Source organism: Ictalurus punctatus, chromosome 1, assembly GCF_001660625.3.
Source record: "Ictalurus punctatus breed USDA103 chromosome 1, Coco_2.0, whole genome shotgun sequence".
Taxonomy (NCBI): Eukaryota; Metazoa; Chordata; class Actinopteri; order Siluriformes; family Ictaluridae; genus Ictalurus; species Ictalurus punctatus.
The window spans coordinates 31,902,408-31,924,545 of record NC_030416.2 but is presented as its reverse complement, the minus strand read 5'-3'; the positions used below and the strand labels follow the sequence as shown (position 1 = coordinate 31,924,545).

At 40.2% G+C, this 22,138-nt stretch overlaps 1 protein-coding gene across 3 annotated transcripts in view; it reads left to right on the top strand.

The window, feature by feature from the left end:
* The window catches only part of sugct (succinyl-CoA:glutarate-CoA transferase), a 121,326-nt gene that overhangs the window by 79,109 nt on the left and 20,079 nt on the right, over window positions 1-22,138 (top strand). The window contains exons 13-14 of one of the 3 annotated variants that reach the window (XM_017480498.3): window positions 14,135-14,198; window positions 18,964-19,474. The exons of 1 other annotated variant lie outside the window; for it this stretch is intronic. In XM_017480498.3, the coding sequence (XP_017335987.1) occupies window positions 14,135-14,198; window positions 18,964-19,025 (126 nt within the window). In that variant the 3' untranslated portion in view covers window positions 19,026-19,474. Of the gene's footprint in view, window positions 1-14,134; window positions 14,199-18,963; window positions 19,475-22,138 lie in introns of those variants that run through there. One more of the 3 variants, XM_017480479.3, reaches the window with a different exon arrangement.

The window sequence follows — 22,138 nt, the reverse complement described above, 5'->3', positions numbered from 1 at the left end:
CTATAAACCTTCTATTAATCTATATCACCACACGGTTTCATTTAAAACATTTCTCGCTATGAGTAATTAGCCATTTCCGATCTGGGCCTCTGTCAAACGTCGGTCTCCACCATGCATATCAGAGCGAACAGAAAGACAGGCATAGTTTTAGTGCTGTTACTTTGGATTATTAGGTGGTGTGTGATGACTGTCACAGGGTGCATGAGCCCATTTCAAGCATCATTTCAACAACAGAAAGAAAATTCTTCATTTCACTTGGCGAGGTTAAAAGCTAGCCAGTGAATTGTTCACTCCTTACGTGTTCAAATCACTTGTGCTTTTATCCCATAACCCGATGCTTATGCAGTGTGACACTTGAGTTGAAATAATCTTTCCTTTTTAATTATTTTTGGTTCAACAAAATTATTATTTAAAAGCATTTTTTTTTTTTCAGTTTTTCAGGCATAGCAATTGTGAAACATTAAGAATATTTATAGTCGTTTCTATAACATTCGATCATTCTAATGTATATGGATCTTTTTTTATTTATTTATTTATTTTTAGACCGTCTGGTAATTCATTCATCCCAGAGAAGTGCTGTTGCATTGAACAGAGGCCAGGGAGTGAAAAGTCCCAGTGAGAAGTGGCCTCAAAGTGAGCATTAATCTCTGTCTGGGTTAGCCACCTGTCCTCAGCTCACGTCTGTCTTTAATCGTACAGGAAACCTTATAGGTAAGAAAATGAAGTCATGGGGTGGCGTAGTCCAACCTGTTAACAGCATGGAGATATTTAATCTGACCTCTTAATCAAAACATTACACTTCGCTCATCATGTTGCTTCATGGGTGTCTTGACATAAAGGTATGTGTTACAGGAGTCAGGGAAGATGCCTGTTAAAACAAATCAAGGTTTAGCATTAATCTTAATTGACAATGTTTTCAGGTGGCTTAAATATATCTTTTGCTAGAAGCAACATGCAGTTAACTGTTGATTTACACATTATCATGTGTAATGAGATTCCTACAGTTCTGCCAAATGGAAAAGGAAAGAAAAAAGCCTTGGGCAAGTTTAGAGCAATTCATACTTCCATTTTTAGAAAGATATACACTCGTGTTTGTCGAGGCGTTCAGACAATAGTACGGTTTGAATGAATTATTAATGGAGTTGACATTTTGTTTATTCATGCACAGAAGGGTTCTGTAGTCAGTACGATCTCTTTAACTGAGCAAAAATCTTGCCAATTCTCACCAGATGAAAACACAAACCAATTTTTTTTTTTTCTCACACTTTGAATGGGATTAACAATAGAGAGGGGAGAATGGTGGATTGTAATTGAGCATGTGAACCGAACCCTGCCGTGAGTAATTAGAGACCGGACTGGCCATCTGACAACTGAAGATCTTCTCCTGTGGTCAGTCTCATGCACACACAAACGCATAATTGGGTTTTTTGGAGATTTGTAATCTTGGCTTCAAAACACTAACAGATACAAAATGCTCTCTCACACACACTAATGCCTGGGGTGGGAGTGTGGTCACAGTTGGGACAGTGGTTGAACAGAAAGAAATGAGTGTCTAAATACAGGCGTGTTTTCTTGTCAGATCGAAGCAATCAGAGCCTTCATGGTCGGATTATTACTGAAGATCATCCATCTATCATCTATACTGCTTATCCTTTCTTCAGGGTCACAGGGAAACCTGGAGTCTATCCCAGGGAGCATGGGGCACAAGGCAGGGTACACCCTGGACAGGGTGCCAATCCATCGCAGGGCACAATCACATACACACACTACAGACACTTTGGACATGCCAATCAGACTACCATGCATGTCTTTGGACCCGGGGAGGAAACCGGAGTACCCGGAGGAAACCCCCGCACACACAGGACCACGGTGGGAATCGACCCCCCGACCCTGGAGGTCTGAGGCAAATGTGCTAACCTCTAAGCCACCGTGCACCCACTACTGAAGATCAGAAGACGACAAAACCATATACATACAACACCTAAAGCCACCATTCTAAAGACTAAATAATCCACTCCCCAGGAACTGGGACTGTGAAGCAAAAAAAATGGTTGCTATGGTGAAGACGGGCATCTGTGGGAGCGGCTGTGGATCAGGTGGTAGTCCGCTAATCCTAGGGTCAGCGGTTCAATTCCTGGCCCACATGACTCCACATGACTCCTTGGGCAAGACACTGAATCCCAAGTTGCTCCCGATGGCAAGTTAACACCTTACGTGGCAGCTCTGCTACCATTGGTGTGTGTGTGTGTGTGTGGGTGTGTGTGAACGGGTGAATAAGACAGTGTAAAGCACTTTGGAGCAGCTAAAAAAGTGCAGACCATTTACCAAGACAGTTATTTCACATTTTTGGAAGGAGTCTCCAGTGTCAGAGGTAAAGTTGACACAGGAAAGTCTTACAAGCTGCATTTTTTTTCTCTCTCAAGTACTTAGTGAGGCTGTGAGGGAACGACTGTTTACAGCTGTAGTACTTTAATAGAAAACAGGAACTAAATAGTTTTATAACGTTCGACTATAAACAAATAAAAAGTATGATGTTCTTTCATTTAAAACAAAAAAAGGTCATCATTGGTGATTTGCTTTGGTATAAGAGGAATATATCATACTTTAGGACATGCTAAATACTGGAAAATAATAAAGAAAACTTCAGGATTAAAGGAAGATACATTTTGTCTTTAGAGACAATGCCTAAAGACACTCATGTGTGGTCATTCCATAGGGAATGGGTCAGTGATTAAACTCCCTCCACCCACCATTGCAGCCCCTCTGTATTCTGCTGCCAGTTACATTCCGCTTTAGTTCCACGACTGTCTGGCTTGGCGTTTCTCTCCTTCCCATCGCGCTCTCGCTCTTTTCCAGACTCCCTATCTTCTCTCTGCCAACCATATGGCTGAATAGAAGCCCACCTGTGTAAACACCAGGTAGATCCTGTCTCTGCTATGGCCTTTTGGACACAGTTGCTCGTTTTTATTTTCTTGGGCACGTTTAATCACGGAAGTTCAGCTTGATGAAGGGGTTTCCCTCCCTTTTCTCCAAGCAACGTGTTTGTTTTATTTCCTCTTCCTCTCTACTAATTCACTTACTCCAAGCACTGTTGTTGCTCATTACTCTTACGCCTCTTATGGAATAGCCATCATTTACGTGAAGGATTCTTGGTCCTGTTTTTTTTTTGTGAGTTTTTTTTTTTTTTGTTCAAGAAAGATCTGTCGTAGATCATTCTTTTTCGTTCGTCCTCGACTTAGACAGACTTTCACACCTCTCGAGTCAGGTGTGCCAGACCAAACAAAATATTCAAGTGAGAATTAGGACTCCAGCACTGGGATAAAGAGATCAGTGGTCTAAAGAGATTTCTCCTTTCTGTAATCCATCTAATTTCACTCAGTATTGTAGTGAGTAAGCTCCATGCTGAATTGCTCTTGAGCCCCTTGAGGGGTGCATATGTTAAGCCTTTCATCACGAGTGATGTTAATAAATTATGTCCTCCTCTTCTACCTCTGCCAGCATTGACTGACAGTTGATACTAGACCTTGACTAGCTTTAATAACTCCTGTTGCACAGTGGGGATACTTTTTAAAGTCAATTTGTCTTGCTCTATGAAGAAGGGAATCCATGCATCATTGACTTGAGTGTCAAACTTCATTCTGCATATAATGGCGCTGGTCCATCTAACCACCTGTTTGCTCAATGTATCAAATAGGAGATGATGGATTTTGCACAGCCTCGTATAACCTACAATGAAAGGTATTGGCTGGGCCACCTTTCTTACAGTTGGAGTTTAGCAGATTTCCTTACATCATGGATCATTACAAGTCTGCAAAGCAGTAACGGTGACAGACAATGTTTTGACAGTTGTTAGTCAATGAAAACTTTGCGTTTCCATCTCATTACCTATTCTTCTAGTAAACCATCTGGACCAAAAAATCCCACAAGTAGTTGATCAGATCTCCCCTTTTTTAAGATCCAAGTCCTTTCTTGCTAGCTGAAGCAAAGAAACCTATTCTGACCACAGGAGCAAGGTCGGAATTAGACACCCACGTGGGTTTTCTGAGGTCACGTCACAAGTCCCTAAGTGAGTAACACCATAGCTGCCTTTGAAATGGAAACCACCAGGAATCTAACTAGCAAATAGGAAGTTTAAACCGCAAGTTCAACCAGAGGGCGGGGAAATAATATACATCAGAACAGTACAAACATGCAGGCCATCATGGTGACTTAAATGGAAGGTGTCATGAAAAACAGATATGTTTACCTGCAACTCTAAATGGTCGTTCAATATACGCAATAGATTTTGTATACTTTTCAACTATCAGTGATTTGATGCCTTAACTGAATATTTATTTTGGATCTCATGTCCGAGACAAATCTGTGTAAATAGTCTCAATCATACATTCCTGTTGAATGAATTGATTAAACTGTTTTAACAGATTTATTACATTCTGTTCATACGCAGCTTTGTATTCCGCCTGAAAGTGAAGCCTTGCTGATGTGAGTTGGTCGTGTTTACTTAAACCAGTGTATGTCTTCCCCACATTAGTGCACTGCAAATACTTTTTGATTTTGTGTTATGACAGGCACAACGCATGTCGTCACTTTTGTATATAAGTGGTATCAGTTGTTTTATGACCTATTATTCATACATTTCTCCACCTGTTTAAGGGGAGTGTCAGAAAAAGATCAGTTGTCGATAAAAGAAGGTAGAATAAGTTTTTAGCCCCCATAGGGGAAACTCTTAATTGATACAGCAGCACGGAGGAAGTCGGAGGAGTAACATCAAAGAAAGAAAAGAAATTTCCATAAATACCTATACGATAGAAATAATTGAAATGATAAAAATAGATCTGTGTGTACGATATGCTAGAGTTCTGTTCGTAGATGTACATGTGCGATATCCTCAGTATTTATATACATGTGCAATATCTGTGGAATTACAGTTAACTGTTGAGTGTGTGTTTCTGCGAGACTCAATCAGTGGAGTAGGAGGTACTGGGTATTGTTGCATTTTGGTGTCTGATTGCATGAAAGAGCCCCCCAGACATTTTGAGGCACGTGGCTGGGTGAATCTGGAAGTCCGCCTGGATGAATCCGGGAGTCCACCACCAGCTCCTTGGTTTTTCCCGGTGTTTAGCTGGAGGTGCTTGTTGTCGCACCATCTTATAAAGCTTCCGATAAGGTCTCTGTTCTCTTCCTCCTTATCATCTGTGATACAGCCAACAATGGAGGAGTCATCTGGAAATCTCTGAAGGCTGAAGTCGTTAAGAGCACTGGGACGTCCTTTCTTGGGCAGAGGGCCTATGCAGGATGTTTTCCAGATCTTAGGCAACTTCTTCAGCCTCAGGGAGAGGTCAAAAAGATGCCGAAACACTCCTGTTAGCTGCTCCACACACACTTTAGGGTTGATGATGTCTGGTCCTCTGGCCTTGTTAATCCAGGTCTTGCTGGGCTGTCATCTCACCTCGTTGGTCGTGATCTTGATGACTGGGGTGGTTGGAGATATGGTGGGGGTGGGGATATAGGGAGGGATGGTGGTGGTGATGCTGTCTTCCTGGGTGTAGGATGTGTATTGATATCATTCTGTCTTTGCATTGTATGCTGGTGAAAAGAGGCGGGCCGTGGCTGTCATGCCCCAATCTTGTGGTGCCGCAGGAAAGCCTGCGGACGAGGGGGCAGCCAACTTGTGAAAGGGAACAGTCATCTTGGAGGAGTGAATAGGGACGTTTGAAGAGGTGGTGGAAAGTTCGGCCTGCGTTGGTGAGTCAGACCTGTGGAAAAACTGGTTTAACTCATTTGCGCAACCTTTTGTCCCTTTAACTGTATTCCTGACTCTTACCAGAACCCTAAAATGCCCTCAGGACTATTTCAGTAAAACATTTCCTAAAAAAATATCGAAAGGAAAAGGAATCCATTTCAGACTCTGGGCCACAAAACGCATCATTTGTATTACTTTATACCACTGCGCTGTTGAATGCTTGACTCTGATTGGTCAGAATGTGGTGATTAATTTTCTATAAAAGCATGGCTTGGACATTAATTCCAGCTCCAACGTTTATATTAATATGCTTATTTTAATATCTTAGCTAAGTAACAGCACTAATTAATTTGTTTGGTGGACACCCCACATAAACGTGTTACACACAAAAAAGTCACCCAATATTTACACCCCAGGACACAATCCTATGACATAATAGCGTATATCAGAGCGTTGAAAATAAACAAATAATTCATCTTCTTGCACATCAACATCAAATTATTTTTAATATTAGAACTTTGAAACATTTGAAAATTTTGCAAGAAACTGCATTTATTTAGAAAGAAAATAAAGAAAGAACAACACAAACCACACTTTTTAGCTTGCAATATTTGGACTTAATTCTTGAAATATTGCAATTGCTTCTCAAAATATCAGATATGACGTGTATTTGAATTTTTTTTTAACCAGTAGTGCTAAAGAGTGTCATACATTCACTCTTCCTCCCAATCAACAAAAACGATTGATGACACACCATGCAGTGATGGGAATAAACTAGATATGCACCGATACTACATTTCTCAGCCGATACCGATAACCGATTATTCCGAGTGATATCGGCTGATACCAATAACCGATACCGATAGTTCTGCCTTTTAAACCTTCTTTTAAATGAATAATAATTAATTCCACAATTCTGAAAGAAATCTAAATTAAAAATGTTATTCTCTCTATTTCAACAAGTTTTTTCACAGTAACTGGTCTCATAAAGACAAAACACATCTAATTAACATGAACACATGACTCTAATTAACATGAACACATGAACTCAATTCTGAAGATTAAAGTAAGATTATTAACTTATTGAATGTTATTAATTCATATTAACATCGACTGAATTGTAAAAAACCTCCTGTTAGTCTTCACATTCACTCACCACAAACACAAGCCTTTCTACGTCATCACTGAACATCAAACTGGTAATATATAGGCCTAATAGAAACGTTTTTCTGTTTGTTTGTTTGTTTGTTTGTTTTTTGATGATATTAACTCATATTAACATTAACTGGATATGAAATACTCTACAAATATTTTTTTTTTCTGTGCAATATATACCTTTATTTGTCAACTCCTCTTTATTTAAATCTTTCAACGGTGTACTGGCGCTTTAATTCAGTTCGAGCAGCGTGGGAGGAAAAAAATTAGACTCGACGCCGAAACTCCCGCTTCACTGCTGCTCACTTCCGGTGTCAAATTTGATCAGTGCAGAGATTACAGAGATTACAAGCTGCAGTTTTGTCGTCATTCCACACAAGAGACATCATCTTTACACACAGCACGAAATCCATGTGTTTTCCCCTCCTCTTTTGATTGACAGGATATAATCGGCACTGATCGTCGGATGTTTTTAAACTAGCCCATGGCGGGAAAAATAGCCTTTATCGACATCTCTAGAATAAACTGTACAATATCCATTATTTTGGCCATCACTGTAGTAAACACCTGGCACGATAAGGGTTAGTCAACTGTAAACACATGCCTTCATGACGTATTGTATTCATACGGTTGCAATTAGGTGCAACAGGAGCTTAAGTAGGCCATCTGCAAGAAATATAATAAGCCTGTTTTTGACAAGCATTTGGTTCAAATTCCAGTTTGGATTACAGTGTAATCACAGTTGTAAACCATTGTAAGTGTGATTCATTTGTGTTCATTAGGGTGACATTTTGGAGAGGAAAAAAATATCAGGTGGAGTCTTTTTTCTTATTTTATTTTATTTTTTATTTTTTTAATAAACAGCATTCCCATCCCTAACCTGATTCGACTATCCTAAAAGAACGTGCATTTGTTATTCCATTAGCTTTAAGTAACGAATTCCTGAAGTTTTGCATCCGCTCTATTGTGTACATTTGTGTACACTTCTGTGGTTCAATGTAGAAATAAATACATAAGACCAATTTAAAAGTTCACAAGGTTTCAGGAAAAAAAAAAAAAAAAGTTTTTGTCCGATTACTTGCTTATTCCGCTTGTCTGTATTTTATGTTTAGCTCACAATAATTATCCCGCACTTTGAACGGAGATCTGGAAACACTGCTCCCCTTTGCAACTTTGACTGAATGAATAAAAGCTGTGTGTAATATGTGTGATCTGGACCGTGAGCAAGCGCATCTGTGTTGCATTAGACTTTCATTACTATAACTCATAGTTTCAGATCTGCTCTTCAATACGCTCGAGCATGGCACTGAAATCACTGCTTGACCCTTAATCATTTTTTTTCCCCCACTAAAATGTAATGTTTTATGAGTTAATGTGTTATTATTTATGACTAGGAGCTACTGATGTGTCTGTTCATGGTGAGAATTTTATGCTATACTCTACAGCACCTTCTTTTTTTTTTTCTTCCGCTTGTGGCTGCTTTCATGTGTTAAAACGTCTTCAATAGATGCACCATCTGTTCGGATTGGGCACAATGATGGATGATGAATGTTCATGATTTAAAAAAATACAGTATATCACATTTCATTGTATTCCCACTAAACTTTCCTTTTATTCCCCATGTATCGGAGTTGACAATTTTTTTTTCTTTTTTTTTTTTTTTTCTTTTTCAAGAAGTGTTAGATCAGATTTCAAAAAGCATATGTGAGGTTAGAGCAGTTAAGTATTGCCTGTATTTGGATGGATACTAATCACTAATCATGAGTTATTAGCCATTGTTTGGTTAGGTGCATGTGGAATTTAAAAAAAAAAAAAAAAAAAAAAAAAAAAAAACAGTAAATGCTCCCATAGGATTTGAATTGCTGTGTGAACTATGTCTGAACAAGAGTGTTGCTCATTTGGGACTATCTTCCATTTTCATAGCTCTGTTACATGAACATCTCATACCCGGTACAACGAACGGGCCGAGCAACGCTGTGCACTGCTGCCTTTTTTTGCTTACAGCTCCAGACTTTCCACACCACATCCCTCACATTAATACTCGTACTTTTGATCTGAAGTTTGTTTTTTAGGCCCCGTTCGATTCTGAGTCACACGGTCGTCTGGCTTTCATTATCCTGTCACACTTACAGTATTTTCCAACTTCAGCTGCACATGTACCTCTGAGTTGCCACTGCACATGTTGATATTCACAGCAAGTGTTGGCTTACTGTCTAACAGCTGCCTCGTAAACATGCCGTACTGCCATGCTTGGGTTTTAATGCAAAGACCATGATGCGCTCTGTGTCGATTTATTTAATAAACTGCTGCTGAATTGTACAACCAATCATGAGCCATCATGATTCTCACTGCTTAATCCATGAATGCATGCTGACAGTCATGCAGTCTAATGGCTCTTTGTAATAGATCCAGCCTATGTGTTTTAATGGCATTAATATGGTATGGTGCATCACGCACTGAATTAACTGTCACAGGAATGAAAACGGAAGGAAAAAAAAAAATGTCATAAATTTGCATGCACCAAAAATACCACATGTATGACGTTTAAATTAAAGCCATCGATCAACGTGTAGGGCTTATTAATTTCCCCCACCCTCACGCCTCCACCTACGCAGCCGCAGAGCTTGCCAGCTACTGTGAATTGGTACAGGGAGTGGAAAAGGCATGGAGAAGGATCTCGCTGGAAGAAGGCCTCGGAGGAAGCTATTAAAAAGTGCAAGAAACACAAATAAACATGGCTTTTACTGCACGCAGACGCTGAGGCCCAGAGTCTGGTTTTCCAAGCTGTACGGCAAGACACATGTGGCCGTGTTGTTGATGTGCCAGTCGCTCGCTGGCACTTGGGATTTTATTGCTCTCCAGAACAAGAGGTTAACACACAGTCGCAGGCTCCAGGCTGCAATTTTGCTATCCACATGTCAAGCTGAAATTTTATTCGAACTGGCTTTGAGGTCCTGATTATTTCACTTAATTATCAAATTCGGTTTACTAGAAAGTCCGACGCTGCTGTTAAGTTTCATCGCTGGGATCACTTCCTCGTTCGTTTTCATTATTGTGTACTTCTGTCGAGGTTATTTAAGCAAAATAGCACAAGCAAGAGTGGGGTTCTCCTGCCAATATAACCACGTGATTGCGAGTGTAATATTGCTTTTATCAGTCCATACATTATTTTGCATTTTTTTGTTTGTTTGTTTGTTTTTTTTGTGATTGTTCTGCCCAAAAAAGCTCGATTTTGCTGTGGCGTTTTTCAAAATTTGCGAGTTGGAGTATTTTGTGCTTGTTTTTTTTTTTTGAATTTCGAATTGGCGAAATTGTAACTGCAGGAAATCATTCGCAATGATATTGTTGGTAAATGAGATCGTTTAGCTGTACTCATGTTCGACGCACGAGCATGAGTACCCGAATGCGCTTTGTAATGACGTCACATGACTCGCCTCGGCCAAAATCGGTGGTGATTTTGAAAAGTTGCAAGCTCCTCCGAATACTGCATAGTTCGGTTGATTTTTTTTCTTTCATTTCTGCAATCGCAAAAACGCAGAGGGACGGTTTTAAACAGATTTACATATATATACACATCCATTCATTCCTTTTTCGCACCGCTTATCCTACACAGGGTCATGCAGCGCTTGGAGCTTATCCCAGGGGACTCGGGGCACAAGCCGGAGGACACACTGGACGGCGTGCGCCCCTACCGCACGCATTCACGCACTACGGACAATTTAGAGATGCCAATCAGCCTACAGCACGTTGTCTTTGGATCGGGCTAGGAAACCGGAGTGCCCGGAGGAAACCCCCGAAGCACGGGGAGAACACACGAAGTCCGCGCGCACAGCGTGGAGACGGGAATCGAACCCCGAACCCTGGAGACTGGAATGCGTCCTTGATTTGACGCTAATCCATTGTAGCTTTATCTTTTCATCATCCTTTATTTTATCCCCTCAATAATCTTCTTAAATGAGTCCACTTTTTTTCCTTCCCTCAAATTAAAGGCGAGATTCCACGGATAAATCCTCTACTTCCTTTTGCCTTCTAAATCATGTGCACCTCAGGCAATGCCCTTTGACCTAACGCACATGAACACAGCTCCACCTATAGACAAGAAGACTCAATCGTTTATAAACGCAGACACATCACTTCCCCAGCCAACTCTTAATAGATTCTCCAGCATCTGTGATGAGAGAACGAACGAGGGGATACTTCATAGCTGCTCATAACCGTTCTATATTGGAGCGTTTACGGACATGGCCTTTGGATGTCCCTTCCACCATTTATCTTCGGTGCACTTCTGGCAATTGCATGAATAATTCCCATATTTAATCAATGTCCAGTGATGTGTTCATACACATTTTCTCTCTGCCAATGTATTATCTTTTTTTTTTTTTGCAATATTTTCTAAAAAAGTGATTATATTATATCACGTCACTGATTAAAAACATGAAATAGATTTATCACCGGAATTCAGTTCAATCATCACAACATATCATCGCTAATAAATGCACAGCTCCGCGGTGACCTTGTCTAACTTCTCAAACATCACCTCCATGTTGTTTATGAGCAGATGTACTCGCAAGTGTTTAAGTGTTGTAGCATATGCTTGATAGTCTTGCTGAAAGCCTGAGAGGTTTGGTGTGTCTGTTAGACGTTCTCGCAGAGTGAATTTTTTGTGCCTCGCTACCTCCCCACCCAGGAGCTTTGGAAGCCTCTCTGTTTTTCTTTCCTGAAGGACACAAACATCCAGTAGATCCTTCATGACCGTGTCTCCTGTTGCGAAAACAAATTGTTACGTCAAACCTTCGCTCTTGTTTATTGTCTGGGTCGGTCCGCTCTCGTTCTTTAATCCTCGTTCAGCCTTTTTCTAAGTTGGGGGGAAAACCAGCCATAGAGGTTGAAGGGGGGGGGGGGGGGGGGGGGGGCACATTCCTGATTCACACTGTTTACTGGCGAAAAGAAAAAAATGCACTGGGCAGATCTTCCGGAATGCCTGGCCTGAAGCCCAATGAACTGGTCAAGCTTAATTACTCTGTTAGACCAGTGCATCACGGGGCAAATTAGTTCTCTACAGGTGGTTTTAGACTATTACTTTATCCGGTTTATTATTTGTCACATTGTATAAATCTTAGCTGAATTCTTTTTAACAGAATGTGTTAAAAAGATCATCGATCTATGATAAAGATCATCATATGATAAACATGGGATTAAAGAAAATGACTACTTTCCGCTTACGTCATCAATCAGAAACGTTCTTCAACGTGATCTTGAGCTAATAAGGACATGTTTCCTGTCCGTTAGATTACATTTTGATTGTTTTGCCATATAAGTACGAACCATATTTCTAGCTGTCATGTACGTTTTGCGTAATCTTATGCTGTCCTCGTATAAGTGACTTTTAGACGGGAATTGTAGCAGCACACTCAGTCGGGGATTGTTGTCGGCCGTCTTTGGTCTCAGTGGCATTAAATGAGTCATATTATGCATTTCACCAATAGCAACTCAGAACCCTAGAATTATTTTGCGACGTGAATTTTGCTTGAAAATCGTGCATCGTAGACCCGGCTTAACTCTTGTTTACCTAGTGTCTTGGTGGTGACGGACTTGATATGTTACTTTGAGCATGATTTAAGAGAGAACGCATAAGAAAAGATACCTTTTGTTGACCTCAGTCCTCACCTGTGTATAACAGTTACATGTCTAGATGTCTAATGTCTAGATACTGTACATGCTCAACACTAGCATATGTTTCTCTTCAACATTTACCTTTACGGCATTTGATAGATGCTCTTATCCAGACTTACGTTTATCTCATTTATCCGTTTGTGGGCCCGGCAGTAGCAGATTGACAGTGGCAGCTTGGCAGTGCTTGGGTTTGAACTCACAACCTTCTGAGCAGTAGACCAAGGCCTTAACCATGGAGCTCCCACTGCCCAACATATCATTTTTTTTCCTCCTGTGGGACTATAAGAAAAAGCATGGATCAGCAAGAGAGGGGGTGACATACAGTTATGTATGTCTCATTACATAACTGTCTGGCTTAAGCTTGCTGATGTGCATGTATAGCACTGGCAGCACTAATGATTTATGACAAACTAAACAGAGTGATGGAAGCAGAAGGGCAAGAAATGGAAACCATCATCCTCTTAAAAAAAAAAAAAAAAACCTTCCAAAATTAGGTATACTTTCATCATATTTCTAACGATTCACAGCTTTTAAAAATAGTATACTGTTGTGTTTGGTCTTGTTTCCCAGTTCTGATAGAACAACTCATTAATCTGTTACCTAGTGAAATCTCCAGTGTTCTGCCCAAGTGTGTTAACTAGTGTATTAATACAGACTAAGAGAAGTGAATAAGTATATGGATTCCCAAGAGAGGATGACTGCATAGCCATAGTCCTTGATAAAGTTTCTAATGTAGCATGCGGTATTGGCAACCTTGGCAAAAGACTGAACGTTGTTGCTGAACGTATTGGCCATGAGCTCTGTCCTTGCATAACACATAGAAGATATGAAGTCTGGCTAGCGTCTCTTGCCATGTTTAATCCCAAGGTGACTGCATATAGTGAACAGGAGAGTTAGCCTACATGACAGCTACCCCTACCATCCCAACACCCCCCCCCCCCCCCCCCCCCCCAAAAAAAAAAAAAAGCTCGTTGCCAAGTATCAATAAAAAACTAATAGTCTGGAGCAATGATCTGCTTGTCCCAGGTGCCAAGGCTAGTGATTCTTCCATCTGTTAAGGATATCCCTAAACTCTAAAATGCTATGGTTCTTGAGAAGGCTTGAGAAAAGAAAATTGGTAAAAAGGGAAGAAAAAAAAAACATCTATTGGAAGAATGACCTCAAGCAAGGTATATATTTAAATTCTGCTGAAACTGACTGTAATTAGCAGTTTCCTGTTCTTCCATTTTAAAGTGACGTGTTTGTGTTTCTCACCTTGAAGAAACGTTTCTATAAGAAGCCAATTTCACAAGGTCAGGGTAACTTGTACAGCCATGAGAGCTTTTTAAGGACTTGTAAAAGTGGTACAGAATGTTACCCCTCGTGAGCCCTGATGTTGCGGAAAAACTGTCATAATTTGTGTCATTTTGACCCTGTTTTCTTTCGTTAGAATCACGGTAAGACCAGGTTATTTTTAAGAGTTGTGTTCAATCTGTTGCATAGTGCAGTATCATCTGTGTTTTCTTCAGAGTTATGTTCATATTGAAATGTATGGTTATATTTTTTTATATACTGTGTTCTCAGGTTGTTCATAATGGCCTAATTTTGGAGATGGACCACCCAACTTCAGGAAGGATTGCAGTGCCAGGTTTGCCAAATCTTTAACTTAAACATACACATGTATCCGTGCATTATGGGTATTCAAAACCTAATTAAAATGGAGAAGATTCTGAGGCAGGTCTTATGTTGAAATGTATTTTTAATTATGTTAAGAGATTGAGGGTTCACTGGAGTGTCAGTGAAGAAACTATGAGCCTGTAAAGGGCTGTTCCTTTTCCTGGAAAGTGACTCCTTCAGCCTCTTCTCTGATTACAACCCCAGCCCTCATTGTTGCTAAGGGCTATGATTGGACAATGATTGCGTTTCTTTGTGGCACTGCTCAACACATTGATGAAAGTGAAATCAGTGCAGTAGGGAATTACATTCACTTCTGAGACAAAGTCTTTAGCAATGCTCTGCTGAAGTGCAGTGAAGGTTTTGCTTTTCAGGGTGAAACATTGTCACCACAACTGGAATATGGTGGCTTGGTGGTTAAGGCTCTGGGTTACTGATAGGAAGGTTGGGTGTTCAATCCCCAGCACTACCAAGCTGCCACTATTGGGCCCTTGAGCAAGGCCCTTAACCCTCTCTGCTCCAGGGGTGCTATAGCATGGGTTCCTGACATGCTGGGGTATGTGAAGAAAAGAGTTTCACTGTGCTGTAATGTATATGTGAGGAATAAAGACTCTCTTTATCTTTAACCCATAGCAGTACATTGTGTGATGTCAGTGTGTATAGGTATTCTTCACTACGTTTTCAGGCCTGGCTCCAAAATGCCAGAACTTTCAGACTAGTGCACTACATATGTATATAGTAAGCCGAGTTTAGTTATAAGTGCGGGTGGCTGTGGTTCAGGTGGTAGAGAGGATTGTCCACTAATCGTAGGGTTGGAGGTTCGATTCCCGGCCCACATGACTCCACATGCCGAAGTGTCCTTGGGCAAGACACTGAAACCCAAGTGGCTCCCAATGGCAAGTTAGCGCCTTGTATGGCAGCTCTGCTACCACTGGTGTGTGTGTGTGTGTGTGTGTGTGTGTGTGTGTGTGTGTGTGAATGGGTGAATGAGACACAGTGTAAAGCGCTTTGGATAAAAGCGCTATATAAGTGCGCCATTTACCATTAACCAAGTGCAGGACGCATGTGCAATCATGGAACACATAGAAGTGCACTCAAAATCATATCTTTTGATGTGTTTTAGTTAAGGAACCTCTTGAGCAACTGTGTATCCTGAATTTGCTACACAATTCCTTCCATTTCATTTCCACCACACTGATATCATGTGTGTGTTTCAATGGTTAAATCATTTCATGCAGTTTTATGCTTCAAATCTTTTCCCCCTGAGTTAAACCACTAGAAGATTTCTGACTTGCAGCTAGACATTAGCATCATGGAAACATTTTTGCTTTCCCGGGCATGTTGTTCTGTCTCTGAAACAAGCTTTTTGTAATTACAGGGTGTACCTGACCTATGGAAAAGCACTTACTCTAAAACATGATTTAAAAAAGGTTAATGAAACTAAGACTCAGGAGCTAGAACCAGCCCTGGTTCATCCAGTGTAAAGTTCTTTAAAAAAATATCACTGTAAAGCTAAACTAAAAGCTTCCTGGAATGGAAATTGGGGTTATTATCAAAGACGTTGTGTTTGACCTTATGTGACTGGTCAGTAACTATTCATAAATGGTTACCCTATTGTATGTTCATGTTGGGGATGCTGAAATATTTCAACCCGCTTAAGAAACAACTTTTCTGTCACTCGGTATCACCTCCCAGTCAGCCACATCCCAGACAACTTCTCACGTCAATGGTTTTGTCGCCATCAAATGTGTTACATCTTTCATGTCTTGAACAATGGAATTTTTTTACTTTATTATTCTTGAAAGTAAACTGGTTTCTCATGTGGCACGGAAGTCAACCCCATGTTCTTGCATTTGACAGTCCCTGCGAGACAGTTATGTGAGCTTACCCTTTTCGTTTCTATTCCCTCACATGCAAAGCAAGCTTTTATTGGTCTACAGATAGACGGTATCGTTTTCCTACGATGTATGTATCTGACAGCTGTCCTTACACGAATCCTGACCATAAAAGCAACATTTGGTAAGGCTGGAGACAAATCTCAACCACTGGCGCAAAGTTTATATCGTATGATAATCGGTCGATGACGGAAGTTGGTGTTAGTAGATTTTTGTAGGAAACAGAAGAGAAAGGAGTGGAGGTGCTTGGAAGTAGGCTGGTCTTTAGATCTGAAGAACACAAGCTGTATCTGCGGAGCACTTCTGCAGTCCTTTTGTCTCACAGAGCTTCATCATGAAACCATCATGGACTGTGGAGAGGTTGCATCAAAAGCAGATTAGCAAATTAGTGGATGTTTTTTTGCCTCCTAAACACACAAACAAAGCCTGCTTGCATAGGTGCTATGGGTCAAATCATGCTAATGGTCTGTGCTTAATGTCTTCAGTGAATACACAGAAAACACTCTATGCTTGAGTTTTTCGTGGCTTGTTGCTTCAGTCCATACCCTACCCACTGGCCTTTTTGGTTCAAGTAAATTCCCATGGAAGCATTTACTTCCTCTGTAGTTTTCATTCCGTTCCTGTGCCTTTTCCACAGTCTTCAAAATAGAAGGCTTTCTGCTTCTTGAGTAAAGAGTGGTCCAACAAATTCCGAATGCTCAGAGAACTGCTGCGTGTCATCAAGTCCCCGGAGTGCTATCCTGGACAATCAGTTGAGTTCTTTGATGTCTCTGATTCTGCTGTTTGTTATTCTGTCCGTGCGCACTATGTTGACGCTAACCAAACTGAATCGAGAGTGATTATGAAGAATGGCTCACGAAGCACCAGGCAAAAACCACAACAAGCACCTCTTTCCATCCCAGAGGCTCTGACCCATCAACTCGACAACATATACATCACACTCCAGTACACACCCCGAGCCTCTAATCTTCTCCGGCTATTTGCACTGGACCAAACACTCGATCAATCCGTAAATCCAAAAGATGTTCACGCTTGTTGCAGTTGTAAAGAGTGTCTTTGTTGCTCGCTTACATAGAAAGAACTTTAAGATGATTTCTCTATTTACTTGTAAGCGTATGCAAAGCGATTGCTTTGCCACGCTGTCAATTTCTATCATGAGGACCACAGTCTGAATGTTGTCCATTCTTTCTTAGGGGAAACATACAGCCCGAAAGAACACCTTCATTGTATGTCCAAGAAGAGGCAAAAGAAACAACAGTACAATTAGGAACATTATGTAATGAGCGTCAGAGCAAAGATCAAAACATTTTCATCCAGGAATGTGAGACAGAAAACTATCAGATTATATAAACACTTGGACTGGTTTACCTACCTACTCATTCATTTTCAAAAGCAGAATTGGTCATTATATCAGGTCAGGAATAAAACACTTCGGGCCGTGCTGTTGTAGAAAAAAATAATCAGGGACTCAGTAATGTGATGCAGCCTGACGTGAAGCAGAGTTACTGTTACACCCTGAAGATGATTATTTTCCTCTGACGCCATGTCCCAAAGTGTTTTATTCCTATTATATGACAGAAATTTTCCAACGGATTCTTGCCGATAAATTTGTAATTTATTAACGAATAATGTATCATAATTTTTAACTCTTTATAGTAATACAAGGCAAGGTCGTTCCTGATATCTCATACATCGTAGCGGTATATATACTGTAGCTCGTCATGTTAATAACAAACTAAAAAGTGAAGACTTTCCCATGGTGGAAATCTGACCGTTACAATGTACTGACACTGGAGACTCCTTCCATGAATGTTAAATAGATCAAATCTCCTTACAGAACGCTTGACCATATCAATAATTCTAGGTTTTTCTTTGACATTTTGAAAAATCACTTTTTTGTCACTAGGCGTGTATTGTGTGGTGTGTGAATTATCGGTTACTATAGAAGCGCATTAGAACGAGCACATTAATATAAACCTGATTTCAATGATTTCAATTGACAATCCAGAGCTGCTGTCGTTAATAAACAAATAAGTATCACTACTTTCAAACAGTCATGTTTGAGAATTCAATAACTGCTATAGATATGATAGAGAAATAATAACCAAGCCAGCAAACGTATATCAGGAGAACCTTCTTATGTTGCCTGTTAAATCCTCTGCATGCACTTTAAAGGTGTCTTTGTGCCATTGATTGTGGAATGCTGCCTCTTTAGTGAGCGTGCAAAAGAGCGCATTGTGAGGCATTTCCCAAAATAAACCCCTTTATTTAAACAAAAGAGCCTTGGCAGAAGCACCTTGTTAGCTGGGTTTCCGGGCGCTGTGAAGCCTGCCCATTAACTTGAGCTCCTAAGGCTGAAATGCTACGGCTCGAGTCATGGTAATGTTTGTGTGCCATGATATTTTTACAGTTGCATAAAATCGAGAGCTAGCGCTAGCTCATTTTCTTTACCCTCTCAATCTTTTTAATTACTTTCTTTCAAATCGATCCCAAGGGTAATGCTACTAATCGTCTCCGAGAGCGCTGTCGTTGAACCTGAATGAGTGCCTCTACTTTGAGGAGTAAAAAAACAAAAAAAAACAACTTAAAAAAAAAAACAAACCCGAACTATATTTCACTCACAGCACAAGCCAGGTCTGTGAAATCGTGTATTTTACTACATATGTGATTCCTCTTTACTACAGATGTAGTAAATTCATGGCAAGTACTATGTCGTTTATAATTTGTCTCTTTATTTTTTTATTTATACGTTCGTACTGCTGAGGTACTGAGCCCAAATTTGCTCATTGCTGTAAATATATCATGCACTACTTGTTTGAAATCCCACCACGTTCTGCATTACAGACATCTGCCTAGGAATCGTCCGGACTGCTGATAGAATGAGTTTTACCAGCTGGATTAATTAACCTACACATGCCAGATGATCTCTTCCATCACCTGGGAAATATTCGCTACGGCTGAGGATGGGCCCACATGGACAGCCTATAGATGAATGAGATTACTGTGGATGGTACCACTTAACCACCATGAAGATGGCTTTGGATTACAATCGATATGAACAGTTTTGCTACGGTGGCTTAGGACTGCAATTGCTGTGAACAATTTTGCACTCAAGTCTCCATCAGTGAACCGTTGATAACTTCAACAGAATAGACGTCATGTGAAAACTGTAATGAATTTCCTGGATATACGACTGCACTATTTGACCATGTAGTACAGTTATAGAAGGGAATTATTCATAACTGCACCCGGTGTCACCCTTTTGAGTCTGGTTCTTCTCAAGGTTTCTTCTCTGTGTCATCTCATTTGTTGCTTTTGGCTCTCTCATTAGGGGCAAAATAAAATTTTAATTTTATTTCATGAATTTATATATTTGGGCGCACGGTGGCTTAGTGGTTAGCACGTTCGCCTCACACCTCCAGGGTCGGGGGTTTGATTCCTAACGTGGCCCTGTGCGTGCGGAGTTTGCATGTTCTCCCCGTGCTGCGGGGGTTTCCTCTGGGTACTCCGGTTTCCTCTCCCAGTCCAAAGACATGTATGGTAGGCTGATTGGCATGTCTAAAGTGTCTGTAGTGTATGAATGGGTGTGTGAGTGTGTATGTGATTGTGCCCTGCGATGGATTGGCACCCTGTCCAGGGTGTACCCCGCCTTGTGCCCGATGATCCCTGGGATAGGCTCCAGGTTTCCCCGTGACCCTGAAAAGGATAAAGTGTTAGAGAAGATGGATGAATGGAATTTATATATTTCTGTAGAGCTGCTTTGTGAAAAATGCCCACTGTTAAAAGTGCTTTACAGATTCAGTTGAATATATGGAAACACTCGTGAAAACCATCATAAAACTCTCCTGGTAGTCCGCACAGTCACCTTAGAATTAAACATGTACAGGGAAAATGAAATGCTAGCCAGACTGAGGAGAGACCACAGCTCTTAAACAAAACATTCACCACTGATGTGTCGAAACTTATTGAGGAGTATTCATATATGCCTTCATTTCCCTATGTCTGTATTTTATTCACTTATCTCGTTCCTTAAATGTCATTACATGACGTTAGGTGTGCTAGCTTTTTAGCCTAGTCATTTAGGTTTCCAGGCAACCAACCCATGAGACTGAGCATTACACTGGAGCTTTCACTTGCCTGATGGACGAGTTGTCGAGTTTATCATTTATCCACTTGTGTTCAATTTTCCACTCTGGAGTATTTGGTCATCTACTATAAAGTTATAAATTCATAAGGTTTCATTAAGGATTACGTCGACCACATTCATCTTCATTTCCTTAATTCCCAACATGTTTAGACATGCTGCTCAACACTAGAGCTGTCAAGTGTGTTCAATGTGTTTTAGAGAAAGTGCCGTCATCGTTAAACCAAATACAGCACACGCACAGCATGTCCACTCAGAATGAGTGCCAATTATGGAGTTCTCGTTTCAGCACCAGGGATCAGTTAGAGGGTGAAAAGTTCTGATCCAGTGGGAAATGTAATCAGATAGAGGGAAAAGACGTGAGAGGACGGGACCCTGGGTGGAGGATAACCCCATCACACTGTTAGTGCGGTCCCCTGAAGGGTCGGGATAGCATGTGTACTGACAGGTGATTTATTTTTTTTCCCCCACCCAGGAAAGGAAAGACGTAGAACTTGTCACTGTGGCTCATATTCTCATCGTTCATTCAGGATCTAGAGCATCACTCTCTGTCTTTTTGGGACACATGGGTCTGTGTATGGAACAAATGAGTTAGAAGATATTCTTAAACCAGACTTCCGTTTTTTTTTTTTGTTTTGTTTTTGGTTTTTTTTCCAAGTGATTTCCTTTTTACATAGAGTACTGTGCAAAAGTTTTAGGCACCCTATTTTATTTCATTTATTTTTTTTAGTACAGACTTTGTTATAGATTTATTTATTTGATGACATCTACCTTATCGAGTCAGTACAAAAACATGTTAGATTCCCAAACATTAGTTTTCTAGCACACAATTAAATGTTAGAGAAAGAAAGCAGGATATTATGTAAGAGAACACTTTTCAGACAAAAAACACAATGAAGGCTGATGGATTTCGCTGCAAAAATAAGAAGCAAGTGTGATAGTCAAAGTCTCCAGAAGAACCGTGTCTGGTTGTGCACGATGCTCAATAAAACTTACCAGTTAAATTTCTTAGAAAACTGCAGTAATTTACCGGAGACTACTATTTAATTTTTTTTTTTTTATAACACCAAATATTGCCTTTGTTTCATTTACTGCTCTTTACGTTTATTTTTATTATTTTTTTTTTTTTAAATGTAGAAACATTTAATTTCATTACTTTGAAGGTATTTTTGCTCTACAGCATTTCTTTGCATGTGCCTAAAACTTTTGCACAGTACTGTATGTGTTTTTAAATTTATTTTATTTATTTATTTATTAATTTTACATTTTTAAAATGTGGCTTATGGCATAATTATTAGTTTTTTAGTCAAAGTCAAAGTCATAGCAAGGTCAAATTTCTGAAATAGTTTTCATCTTACGCTTCACTACATTAGAGATGTTACTTACACCATCATGGTCAGGATCTCAAGGCCCTGATTTTTACCCTCACTCCATCATTCTATCCCATCCAGATGTGTTCATCAAGATTAGGCGGTTGAGTTTTGGTTTTAATCCAAACAGGGTCAAGGTCACAGCAAGGTGAAATGTCTGAAATAGTTCAGCTTCCTTCACATTTCATGTATACTCTATTTTATTATTATTATTATTATTTTTTAGTGTAGTTCTGGCACACAAATAAGTAACGAGAAGGACTAGACGCTTTTTGTGGCAGAGGCATCCTTATCAAAGCTGTTGGTGTCGATTTCGACTTGTTTGAGGATAAAGAAAAGTCCAACAAACTGGTTTATTTTTAATTCATTCATTTTCAGGAAGTACTTTATCATTAAGGCGGTATCGGTTACACAGTCTATCCGAGGTAAACTAGACACGAGGACAGAAAGCACCCTGGATAGTACACCATGCACACAAACGCCTTCACGCAGTCATTTGAAAATG